The sequence below is a fragment of the Coenobita brevimanus genome, chromosome 72, assembly GCF_032717465.1.
Source record: "Coenobita brevimanus isolate Jiangsu-jjx chromosome 72, ASM3271746v2, whole genome shotgun sequence".
NCBI classification, from domain to species: Eukaryota; Metazoa; Arthropoda; class Malacostraca; order Decapoda; family Coenobitidae; genus Coenobita; species Coenobita brevimanus.
The window spans coordinates 8,117,115-8,129,560 of record NC_137025.1 but is presented as its reverse complement, the minus strand read 5'-3'; the positions used below and the strand labels follow the sequence as shown (position 1 = coordinate 8,129,560).

General features: G+C 43.0%; 1 protein-coding gene across 2 annotated transcripts in view; it reads right to left on the bottom strand.

Annotated features, from left to right (window-relative positions):
- Nucleotides 1–12,446, bottom strand: part of LOC145407010 (uncharacterized) — a 198,544-nt gene that overhangs the window by 64,101 nt on the left and 121,997 nt on the right. For both annotated transcript variants that reach the window (XM_080278023.1, XM_080278024.1), the window contains exon 9: nt 12,050–12,134. In XM_080278023.1, the coding sequence (XP_080134149.1) occupies nt 12,050–12,134 (85 nt within the window). The remainder of the gene's footprint in view (nt 1–12,049; nt 12,135–12,446) is intronic.

Below are 12,446 nucleotides of genomic sequence, written 5' to 3'. Positions count from 1 at the left end.
GGTTATTGGGTTCTCGGATATTGAAGTATTCCTGTATATATATACAGAAATCCCTGTAATATCTGGACATCCATTTTCCAGACATCCCCAATAACCGGACATTTTCATCCAGGTATCCAGTATTCCCAAAATGGGGCAAAAACCGCAAAAAATTTGGGGGGGGAATATGTATATATATATATATATATATATATATATATATATATATATATATATATATACTATATATATATATATACTATATATATATATATATATATATATATATATATATATATATATATATATAATATATATATATATATATATATATATATATATATATATATATATATATATATATATATATATATATATATATATATATATATCAATCCAACCCCCCCCCCCGGAATTTGAAGTTGACACGTGCGGCGTGGGCCAGCTGTGTTCTGGTGTGTTGTTCCACTGACGTCCACTAGAGCGCCCCTGCATCCTCCCCACTTACCGCCCGTCTCTTGTTGTGTGTGCATGCTCGTCGTCATGGCCGCCCACGTGCTTGCTTTTATGATGGTGCCTTACCTGCTGCAGGCTCTCCTGCTGCTCTTGTGCCTCTCCTTCATGTGTGTGATGATGACCTCACCGCCTGAGAAGAGGAAGAGAGTGGTTTTGACTCTGGAGACGAAGAGGGAGATATTGGACAAGGTGGATGCAGGATGGTCTACCTCACGCATCCTTCGTGAATTCATCCTGGCCCGATCTATTTTGTTTGATATCAAGAGATCCCGCGACAAACTCATGCAGTACACGGCTGACTTCTCATCGAAAAGCAAACGCAACGTGGAGAGGATGGTGATGTATACTCCCAAGTATGCAGAAGTTGACCGTTCCACGTTGATTTGGTATTGAAAGCAACGTGCTGCTGGTGTGATGGTGCGTGGCACTGAGTTGAAGGCTGCTCCTGAGAAGTTCGCAAGCTTCACAACGCCCTAGACTTCAAGGCATCCGGAGGTTGGCTCTTTGCGTTCAAGTTACGACATGGCCTTACCAACTGTAAGTCTCATGGTGAAGCTTTGGACGCCAATGAGGATGAAGTAGACGAGTTTCAGCACAAGGTGAAGGGCTTGATCGACAAGGAGGGCCTCACTCTCGGTCAAGTCTACAATGCTGACGAAACTGGCTTATTCTATCGCTCTTTGCCTACAAACACTCTAGCCGAGGAGAGGGAAAAGCGTGTACCTGGCCGCAAGCTCTGCAAGCAACGGATATCTGCTTTGTATTGTGCCAATGCTAACGGCATGCACCGGCTCAAGCCCGTTATTGTTGGCTGTGCAAAGCAGCCTCGGTGTCTTCGTGGAGTGATGGATGTCCTTCCTGTCGTCTGGTACCATTCCTTGAAGGCATGGTTCACAGCCCAGATCTTCAAAGACTAGTTCCACCGCCATTTCGTCAAGGAGGTCATCCATTACCAGACGGAGAAACTGGAAATCCCACGCGACCAGGTAAAGGCCTTCTCCTCGGCAATGCCCTGCCCACCCGTGCGACAAGGACTTGGTGGCTGAGAATGGGCGCATTAGGTGTATGTTTCTGCCACCTAATACTACTGCTCTCATCCAACCAATGGACCAAGGAGTGATTGTGGCAAAGAAGAGGCTGTACTGCCGGAAGTTCCTGGACGAGGTGATGGTTGTTCTCGAGGACAGGGACGAGCGAAGGGAGGGACGGGACACGCGAGGCCAGTGGACTTTGGAAAACCTTCGCCGCTACAACATCAAGTCTGCCATCTACAACTGGGCCAATGCATGGAAGGAAATCCCTGTCAAGACTCTAGAAAATGGATGGTCTCGTCTGCTTCTCGGGACAGATGTGGAGCACGATTTCCTAGGTTTTGACGTGGATGACTTCCATGCACGTCTACGTGTGCAAGGGGACGATGTTGATGTGGACGAAGTGCGTGAGTGGTTGGATGACAACGAGGGCGATCCTGGGTATCAGACATTGTCTGATATCGAGATCGCATCTTCAGTTGCAGGTGTCAGTATCCAGCTTGAAGATTCCGACGAGAACAGCGACGATGATGCGGACTCCTCTTAGCGTGACATTACTCCAGCCATCCCCAAGCTGAGCGCACTCCGGGAACACCTAGAGTTCGTTCTGGACTACCTGGAGCACCTGGACTGCAACAGGGAGATGGGGCCCTTGGGACTTGTGGAGGAAGTGCGCGCTTTCAGGCAGCGCATCATTAATCGTCAAAATCGTCGTTCCTTGCGTCAATCAACCATTGACAGCTTTTTCAGGCCTGTGACCCCGCTGTGCCCAGCCCTGGCTCCACTCCATTGCCTCCCCAAGACAGGCCCTCATGCTCCGTGCCACAGCCCAGCACATCAGGCACGGTAGAGTCACCACTCGACGTGAGTTTGCGCCTCTCTTCAGAGTCGTCTGCGGTGAGTACGCCATCACCATGACCCAGCGACGCACCCCTAGGTCACCTGCATGTGCTACTCTCAGACTCTGACAGTGATTAGATGCCAAGAACTTCTCCACTAGACCACATGGGAATTTACAGTGTTGTGCAGTGAAAAAAAAACAGTGCATAGTGTTAAGGAATTTGAGTTCTGAGTGAAAAGACAAAGATTTAATGGACTGTCAATGTAACGTAAATTAACTAGAGTGTGTTTTGTTTAGAAAATGGTTTTATGAATGGAAAGACTTTAAGTGCAGAGTGCAACACTTATTTCATTAAGGTACAATGGAGTGCAAGTAAGACAAGAGTGCGCAGTGTTAAGAGAATGGAATTCTGAGTGCAAATGACTAAATTCTGTGCAAGACTTCATGAAGAGTGTACAGCAAGTGCTTCAAGAACTCCTTCTTACTGTCTGAGTCTGAGAGGATGAGGGTTATTCATCAATATGGCCAGGGACTTGCTGTAAGTACCCAGAATGTTTCATATTGTACTGTACTGTATTTTCCACACTTACCTCTGACACCTCATTTCACTCTTTCATGTCCCTTATTGGTGTGAATAGTGTCTTAGGTGCTATGCATGTGCAGTAGGGAGGTGTTTTTCAGAGTTAGGCTAAGTTAAGGTCCATAACTATCAGTCCAGGAGTCAGGGACTTGTTGTAAGTACCCAGAATGTTTAATATTGTATAAACCTACCTCTAAAACCTCATTTTATGGTTCTTTTGCATTTATTTAAGTCTATTATATCCCTTATTGGTGTGATTTGGGTCTTAAATAGGTGCAATGCATGTCCAGAGGGAGTTGTATAGGTGTTCTTCTGAGTTAGGGTCCATAAGTACAAGTCCAGGAGGCTGGGGCCCAGTATCCGGACTGGATCACTATCCGGGCATGCCTTTGGCTCTATTACATCAGATATTGGAGGGATTACTGTATACGTATATATATACTGTATATATATACATACAGTACCCTCATATCCAAAACACTATATATATATATATATATATATATATACAGTACCCTCACATCCAACGCTATATACATATATATATATATATATATACAGTAATCCCTCTAATATCCGAACGCCCAATATCCGAACATCCCCACTAACCGGACATAATCCTCCTGGGATCCAATATTCCCAAAATGGGCCAAAAACTGCAAAAAATTCAAAAAAAATCTGACTTTTTTCCCTCCCATAATTTGAAATTCCCGCCTGGCGCCAAACAGCTGTTACACCATGGTCCCTTCACCCCTTCCTTCCTCCCCCTCCCCCCTCCCCTGTCAGGTTGCCATTTGGTATTTTTCATTACCAAGTGTGGGCCAATTTGGTAATGAAAAATTCGTTTGGTAATGCATTAGAATAATGCATTACCAAATGGATTTTTCACATGTATGAGGATACACAGGATGGAGATGGTGGATTGTTTGCTCTCTCTGATTAATCTGCTACCCTACATAGTGTGAAAATAATCAACATGGTGTTAGTTATAAGGAGAGTGATTACATGTATTTCCACTTGTATATATAATTAGTGAAGAATATATGCTAGCTTTACGAATTTGGTAATGAAAAGTTATATTTGACAATGAAAGTTGAGGAGATTGGTAATGTGGCTGTTGCGATCTGGCAACTCTGTTACCCCACCAACATCAACAGTCACAGCTTAACTCCGATGGAGAGCAGATACTCATAACAGTGCAAGCCACAGGTGCTTGTTTTTTGTGAATAAACAGTGAATAAACTGCAATACCTTGCCACTAGAACACACAGGAATTTACAGTGTTGTGCAGTGTTAAGAAATTAGAATTTAGAGTGCAGAGGATTAACTGTGGACTGCAAACTGGCGGTTCAAACCAGTCCAAGACGAAGGGACTTGTAAGTACCCAGAATGTTTAATATTGTATAAACTCACCTCTAAAACCTCATTTTATGGTTCTTTTGCATTTATTTCAGTCTTTTATGTCCCTTATTGGTGTGATTTGGGTCTTAAATAGGTGCTATGCATGTCCAGAGGGAGTTGTATAGGTGTTTTTCAGAGTTAGGGTCCGTAAGTACTAGTCCATAAGCTGGGGCCCAATATCCGGACAGGACCACTATCCGGACCTGCCTATGGCTCTATTGATCCGGATATTGGAGTGATTACTGTATACGTATATATATATATATACATACAGTACCCTCATATCCAAAACACTATATATATATATATATATATATATATATATATATATATACAGTACCCTCACAAAAAACGCTATATAGATATATATATATATATATATATATATATATATATATATATATATATACAGTACCCTCACATCCAACACTACATATATATATATATATATACGAGTATATACAGTACCCTCGCATCCAACACGGTAATATTGTCATGCATGGGTCCGGTGTTGGACCAAAAAGGTGTTGGACAAACAACAGAGCTTATGGGGAAAAATGAATTATGTCAGCAACCCTAGGAAAAGTCACCCTAAATACCTGCCATATACCTATACATATATTGGTACTACTGTAATTATAATAAATGGTACTGAGCTATGAATGATAACTAACCTTTTAGGATAGTGTTGGTGGGCTTGCTGGGAATGGAAGGTGGTATCCAAGGCTGTAGGTAGTCCTACTGGGTCCCCGGAGGATGGCTGCTGGCATCACTAGCAGGTAATGGCTGCTGCTCCTCCTCAATCTCCCTCATAAATCCTTCGAAATCACACTCAGAATCATTATCTTCGTCCACAGCCAAGGAAGGTCCTAGCACTCTGTAAGCCTTCACTGCTGCCAGGATCTTGTCTTGCCTTTTTATTATGGTCCTCACGTTGGCTTCATTCATGTCGTAGGCCTTGGCAATGTCCACTTTCCTCTCCCCTTTCTTCTTCCTCTCGATGCTTTCTAGCTTGGTGGCCTGAGGGAGGTGCCGCCGCTTCTTGCGGTTCTCAGAAGGCTTCCTAGGCATCGTGAGCAGGATAAAATGCAGCAAGAAAAAAGCATCTTCTAATGCGAATTATGCGACTGAGTGGCGATGTGGCGGGAGAAATTTAAACAAAACATCACGTGAGAGCAGAAGCGTTTTTAATTGGGCGACATCACGATCACCTCACGATAGTGGGCGGGGGAGGCTACTTGATCGGAAGTTTTTATTAGCCGTCAGCATCATGGGAACGTCCAGTATGACCGTGTTAGACCAGGGGTGATCGTGCTAGAGGCGAACTCTGCGGATTTCGCCCACTTCTCAGAGCTCCGTCCGAGTTATGCTAATGCACCAGTGTTACAGTAATTAAATTGAATTAAATCTTACTAATTATTGCTCTCTGTGCTGGACACGAATCGTGCTGGACAAATGCGTGTTGGACGCGAGGGTACTGTGTATATATATATATATATATATAGTGTATATGTGTGTATGTGTGTATATATTAAACTAGTAAAATACAGTATCATGATGAAGTATGTGGTAACCATAGGGGTATTTGCCTACTTAGTGTGACTGGTAAAATATATGGTAGAATACTCATTGATAGGGTTAGGCATATGACAGAGGAACTAGTTGGAGAAGAACAAGGGGGATTTAGGAAGGGAAAAGGGTGTGTAGATCAGATATTTGTTCTAAGATGTTTAGTGGAGAATTATCTAGAGAAGGGAAGGAAAGTGTATGCTGCCTTCATGGACTTGGAGAAAGCTTATGACAGAATAGATAGGCAAGGTATGTGGAAGGTATTAAGAATATATGGAGTGGAGGGGAAATTGTTGAGTGCTGTGAAGAGTATGTACGAGGGAGCTAGGGCTACGGTGCGAGTGGATAATGAGCTGAGTGAGTTCTTTGATCTCAATGTGGGACTGAAACAGGGGTGAGTGATGTCTCCATGGCTGTTTAATATATATATGGATGGGGTTGTAAAGGAGATGCAAGGTAGGGCAGTGGATGTGGGGGTGGCCCTAATGAATGAGGGTGAGACTTGGAAGCTTCTGGTGTTGCTGTTTGCTGATGATACAGTATTGTTGAGTGAAGATGAATGGGAGTTGCAAGGTTTGGTGAATGAATTTGGGACAGTGTGTAGGAGGAGGAAGCTGAAAGTTAATGTAAACAAAAGTAAAGTTATGGTGTTTGAGAGGAATGAAGTCACAGAGTGTGCAGTGAGGTTGGATGGTGAGGATATGGAGAATGTGAGTGCATTCAAGTACTTGGGTAGTGTGATGAGTAAGGATGGAACTTTGGGGGATGAAGTACGTGAAAGGGTACAGCAGGGAAGAAAGGTTGTTGGTACACTGAAAGCAGTGATGAGAAATAGGGAGGTGAGTATGGAAGTTAAGAAGTCACTGCATGATGGTATTGTGATCCCTACCCTGACGTATGGAAGCGAGGCGTGGACCTTGCAAGAGGGGAACAAGTCAAGAGTGAGAGCAGTGGAAATGAGTTACCTGAGAGGAGCATGTGGAGTGATGTGGAGAGACAGGTTGACGAATGAAGAAGTGAAGGAATGTTGTGGGGTAGATGTGGATGTGGTTGAAAAGATTAGGAGAAATACACTGAGGTGGTTTGGACATGTGGAGAGAATGGAGAATGAAAGACTGACTAAGAGGGTGTATGTAGGTGAGGTGGAGGGAGGGAGAGGGAGGGGTAGACCGAGGATGAGGTGGAGGGATGGAGTTGAGAGGTATATGAGGGAGGGGGGGGTGAGTTGGGGGGAGGGGAGTCAAATGGTGGGTGACAGAGTGACTTGGAGGCGTTTTGTCTGCGGCCACCCTTTGCGGGATTAGGGCGTCGGGCTATAGATAGATAGATGATTCCTTTAGATTTTTTACTTGCATTTTCATTTTATGGAAGTTATTGTGACATTATTTAAAAATACAGTAATCTCTCCAATATCCGATGTAGCCTAATAGAGCCAAAGGCATGTCCAGAAAGTGGGTTTGTCCAGATACTGGGAAAATGCCTCCTGGACTGGTACTTATGGACCCCAACCCAGTCTAATTCAGAAAACCACCTACATAACTCCCTACCAGACATCCATAGCACCTATTTAAGACCCTATTCACACAAACAAGGGACAGAAAGCATGAAATAAATGAAAAGGAACCAGAGAATGAGGAATTAGAAGTGAGTATGGAAAATATTTAGCAGTGTACAGGTACTTACAACACGTCCGTGGCCGGTACAAAGATTAACCCGCCTCCTCGAAGGCGCTGGCAGTGGTGAAAATGCTCTTGAAGCATGTACAGTAATCCAGTGTTGTGCTGCACTTAATCCTTTGCACTGTGAATTATAATTGTTTAACACTGCACATTCTGTTCTTACTAGTGCCACACCAGTTGCAACAAGCAGTTTGCACTCCGCACTTAATCCTTTGCACTCTGAATTCTAATTTCTTAACACTGCAGAACCCTGTAAATTCCCATATGGTCTAGTGGTGAGATATTGCAGTTTATTCACTGTTTAATCACAAAAATGAGCACGTGCAGCATCCATTGCAATGAGCGTCTAGTCAGGATTATTTTTTTATTTATTTATTTTTTTTATGTGCTTGACTCTGGGCATAGGCCTCACAGCCTGCTCCCAAGGCCCAGTAGTCCTCCTGCACATCATACACCTCTTAATGTCACCACTTCGGCGCTAACACCCACCATCCATACTGAATATATGCTAGGGCTGTCTCATACAGGACTGGTGTATTGGTATTTGTGGGGGTATTTTTACGACATGTCGGCGGGTCTTCTGGTAGATCGGTAAAGTCTGCTTTACATGAAATTCAAATCCTTAAACCATACCCTGCCCCAGCAGGGATTTGAACCTGGGTCCGGCAGGACTGCAGGCCATCCCTCTACCTTTTGAGCCACCGCCTCCCACATGGTAATTAGGTGGAAACTGGGGAGGGGAGGAAGCAAGGGGCCACATGTAAACACAGCCGTTCGGCGCCACACGCCAAGTTCAAATTACGGTTGAAAAAAATGTCGGATTTTTTTTTTTGCTTTTTATAAATTTTTTGGTCATTTTGGGGTTATGAAGGCCCGTGCCCAAAATCTCCAGACATTGGGGAGTCCGGTTATTGGGCTTCCGGATATTAAAGAGATTACTGTACATAATGTTTTTGTCACTGGCCAAATGCTGTAACAGGAAACAATTTAACCCCTAGGGTACGCAATTCTCCAGCCTCGACTGCCCCTCAGGATGCAAAAACAGGCCTATATTTCGACTTTCTCAGAGGTTAAAAGTTTTATACCCGATTTATAGAGCTTCAATTTACACACCTGAAAATGCAAACCCCACCCTCCTAGACCCAATAGTTACCAAGCTATGGCCCGTCAAAGCTGATAATAGTCAACCATCACGGCCCCAGCGAGAGAGAAAATACGCCGCTTGCACCTGTTTTCTTCACAAAAATACGTACAAAAATCACAAAAGTCATATTTTTTTTTGGTGTGTATTGATGTTATAAACTATTTTAATGTGCTTAGAAAAAAATAAAATGGTGACAACCCCCCCCCCCCCAAATAAATATGATAAATAGTAAAAATTATCCTCCCCTCCTCTCCCCTCCCCATACCTCCAATCCCCTTCCTCCTCTCCCCTCACCTAACTTCCCCTCCCCCCTCCCCTCCCCGCCAAGCTGTCAAACCTAGCTAGGGAAAATGGTCATGAACCCCCTAATAAAAATATGACAAATAGTAAAAATTATCCTCCCCTCCCCATACCTCCAGTCCCCTCCCTCCTCTTCCATTCCCTTCCCTCCCCTCACCTAATCTCCCCTCCAACCTTTCCCCCCCCTCCCCCCCGAGCTGTCAAGTCTAGCTACTTTTCGTTTCGTTTCTTCTCGTTTTTGAAGGCTGCAACATGTTTGCATGCGTCGGCATGAAATAAAATTTCTTATTTGAGTGGGTTTCGAATAAAGACAGCTAAAATAATTGTGGTGTGCATATCTGTGTGCAAAGACACGAATAAATTACAGGTAATGATTCAAAAACACGCGCCATAAAGCGTAAAAAATACACAATATTCGAGGCTGGGGAGGTAAAGATACTGTGTGCTTGGGGGTGGGGGTGGGGGTAGGGGTTGGGGTAGGGGGTTGGGGGTGGTGGTGGGAGGTGGTAAGACCAGGAGGGGGAGTATGGTGATGGAGGGATGGGAGGAGACCACCACAAGACACAAAGGAAGTGCCCCAGTGGAGTACAGAGACATGGAGGGAGAGTAGGGGGGAAATACCCTTCCCCAGTCATGGGGGGATCCACATGGGAGGGAGTGGATGCATAAGGAGGGTGTGCGAGTGGTGGTGGTGGTAAGAGTGGTGGGAGGGAGGGTAGCAACAAGGTAGTGGTGTAGAGGGATGTGGCGAAAGGGAGGTGGGGGATACACCCCCCACCACCTTGGTACGGGCCTGGGTCCCCCGTCCGGTGTGTCCAACACTTAGTTCTGATTGGTTAGAAGCCATCTGCGTCACAGTTGGGGTGGAGCCAGCTGCCGCCAGTTTTTTGTGGATGTTGCATGATTGGTGTTGCTCGTCCTTTTAAGAAATTGTGCAAAATGCCCAATCGATGAGATTAGTACTTTAGGGGTTAAAGCATACAACTTTAGTGCTTCCCAAAAAATCTGTAACATACTATCGTTAGACACAGACCACTGGTAAACACATAACATTTCAACTTCTAAAAAATAAAACAGATTATGGCAAATAACAAAATATGAAACACATAAAGTGTAAATTTCTGGTTATTAGCCAAATACTGAAACACTGCACTTATACACAACGATAAAAAAATCTTGGCCTACCAGCCATTATCCATAAAATGAAATGTCTATGTTTTAAAGTATGTAACATCTTGGCCATTAGTCAACTACAGACCAGACCAGCCTAACAAGTTAACGCATAGTTGTAAAAATACTCCTGCTTTAATCCCTGAGACTGGATTTCACTCACTAGTAGTCAAGAATTATTCCTCACATGTATCAAGATAAAAACCACATTCCATGAAATAAAGAACAAATGGCTATGGTGTATCCCAACCACATACACAGATATTATAGTGTACGAGTACTATAGAGGCTCACTAAATAAGTCATGCTTTTCTAGATCTTAAGACAGTATTCTGTCACACATTATATTCACTCTGAAGAGCTAGCCGTTGAAGGTTCTGCCATGCTAAATATTCATTCAAAAATTATACTCAAAGTTGGGGATCATTTATAAACATAATCACCAGTAGCTTACATATGGCTGCCCATACATCCACATCATCATAATATGTTCACACTCTCACTCTGATTTACTATCATTCCTTTATGCATGAGTGCAAAGTTGCAAACCTCATACTGTTTAGTGTAGTAACAGAGATGCATAAGCGAGATTTCTATGTAAAGATATTCTGTCAACTAAAGACTGCTTAGCTGCACAAGCTGAGCTTAAATGAAGTCAAATGCCATTCATCCCCTCACCTCAGAGTTACTGTCCCCTTATTGTTCCCATCTACTGCCTTCTTCCTTATTACATGCAGTAAATCCCTTCTTTGTTTAGACTACAGTGAAATAAGTGACTAAATATCAGAACTAAATAAGGAATGTAAGAGCTAATGATGGCAGGCAGTTCTTGCTTATGTAGACAGCGTGTATGTACACCATTCATATACTGTACATAAGCACACATGGCCACCACATTTACACACCGCATGTACAGAAGGTCCCTCACTCTCAACTTAATGCTTTTGATGTTGGTCCCCCCCCCCCCAACTAACCAACTCATTATCCTGAACCTTTAATGGTTTCAGTAAAATGGTTCCTAATTAGGCTGCAAAACAGAGCCAAGGTAACATCACACTTTTACATAAAATCATGCTAAACAATGACTGAAATCATGAATACAAGGCATATTAATAATTCTTTCGTCTGTATCCAATATGCCAACACCAACAGTACAAATCATTAAATTGGTTTGGTATAGAGAAAAAGACAAAAATCAGTGATATGAGGCGCTTGGAATGACAAGGGCCAACCGACCAAAAGTGGGGCTATGGGTTACAAGTACCAGCTTGTAAAGCCGGTCTTAAACTTCATATTCTTGCCCCGCAGTGCTGGATATAGGCCCTTGACATAAGGGTGAGAGTCCCATAAAGATAGGTGTGTATCACTGAGTTATTATAATGTCAAATCTTCAAACATGATTTACTCAAAACTTAGCTTTTGTTGATTGGCCCTTGTCATTCCAAGCGCCTCATATATGAATCTGGGAAATCATATTGGTTACAGCACTAACCTCATAATTATACAATGGTTGTGAGCATAAAATATAAGATATTTTTGTACACAAGATTTTATAAACAGTATGTAATACACAATAAAAAGTACAACAATCTATCAATACTGATAATCCAAATACAAATACTGTACTGTCTAGACCCTTGGCATCAGGATCTAATACTTGGCTGTACCCCAAGGGCTCAAAACATAAGGTAAAGTGAGGTAAGCACTGGGACTCAACTGAAGTTAAGTATGAGAACTCAAGTAAACACAAACCTCAACTAAAATATGCATAAGTCTTCAACTAAAGCAAAAACAAGTTCAACTGAAGCAAATACAGTAGCTCACCTGCCATACACCTACCTGAAAGGCTCACTCCACTGTCCTGTCCTTCTGCCTCACCATCATCCTCCTTCTTCTTTTTCTCTATTAATTTCTCATACTCTTCCTGTTGACATAAAAAAAGAAAAAGAAAAAAGTAACATCTAGTTCCATACAATGACTGTAAGGTGCACAGGTTCTAATGAACCATGGCCAAGAAAACTTCAGGGTAAGTTACTAACCAACATTCCTGATGGCATTATATGATTTCAGATCTATAACAACCTCTTTCAGATTCAAAACACTGTAAATGCTTAAAGCTCTTGCTGGTGCTTCAGTCACTAAGTGCATTCAATGTAAAAAATTTAAGTATGGGTTTTCATGCAGCGTACTCTTGTAGTGGATAAGTACTGTTGCCCTCATACGGTACAGTTTTTTG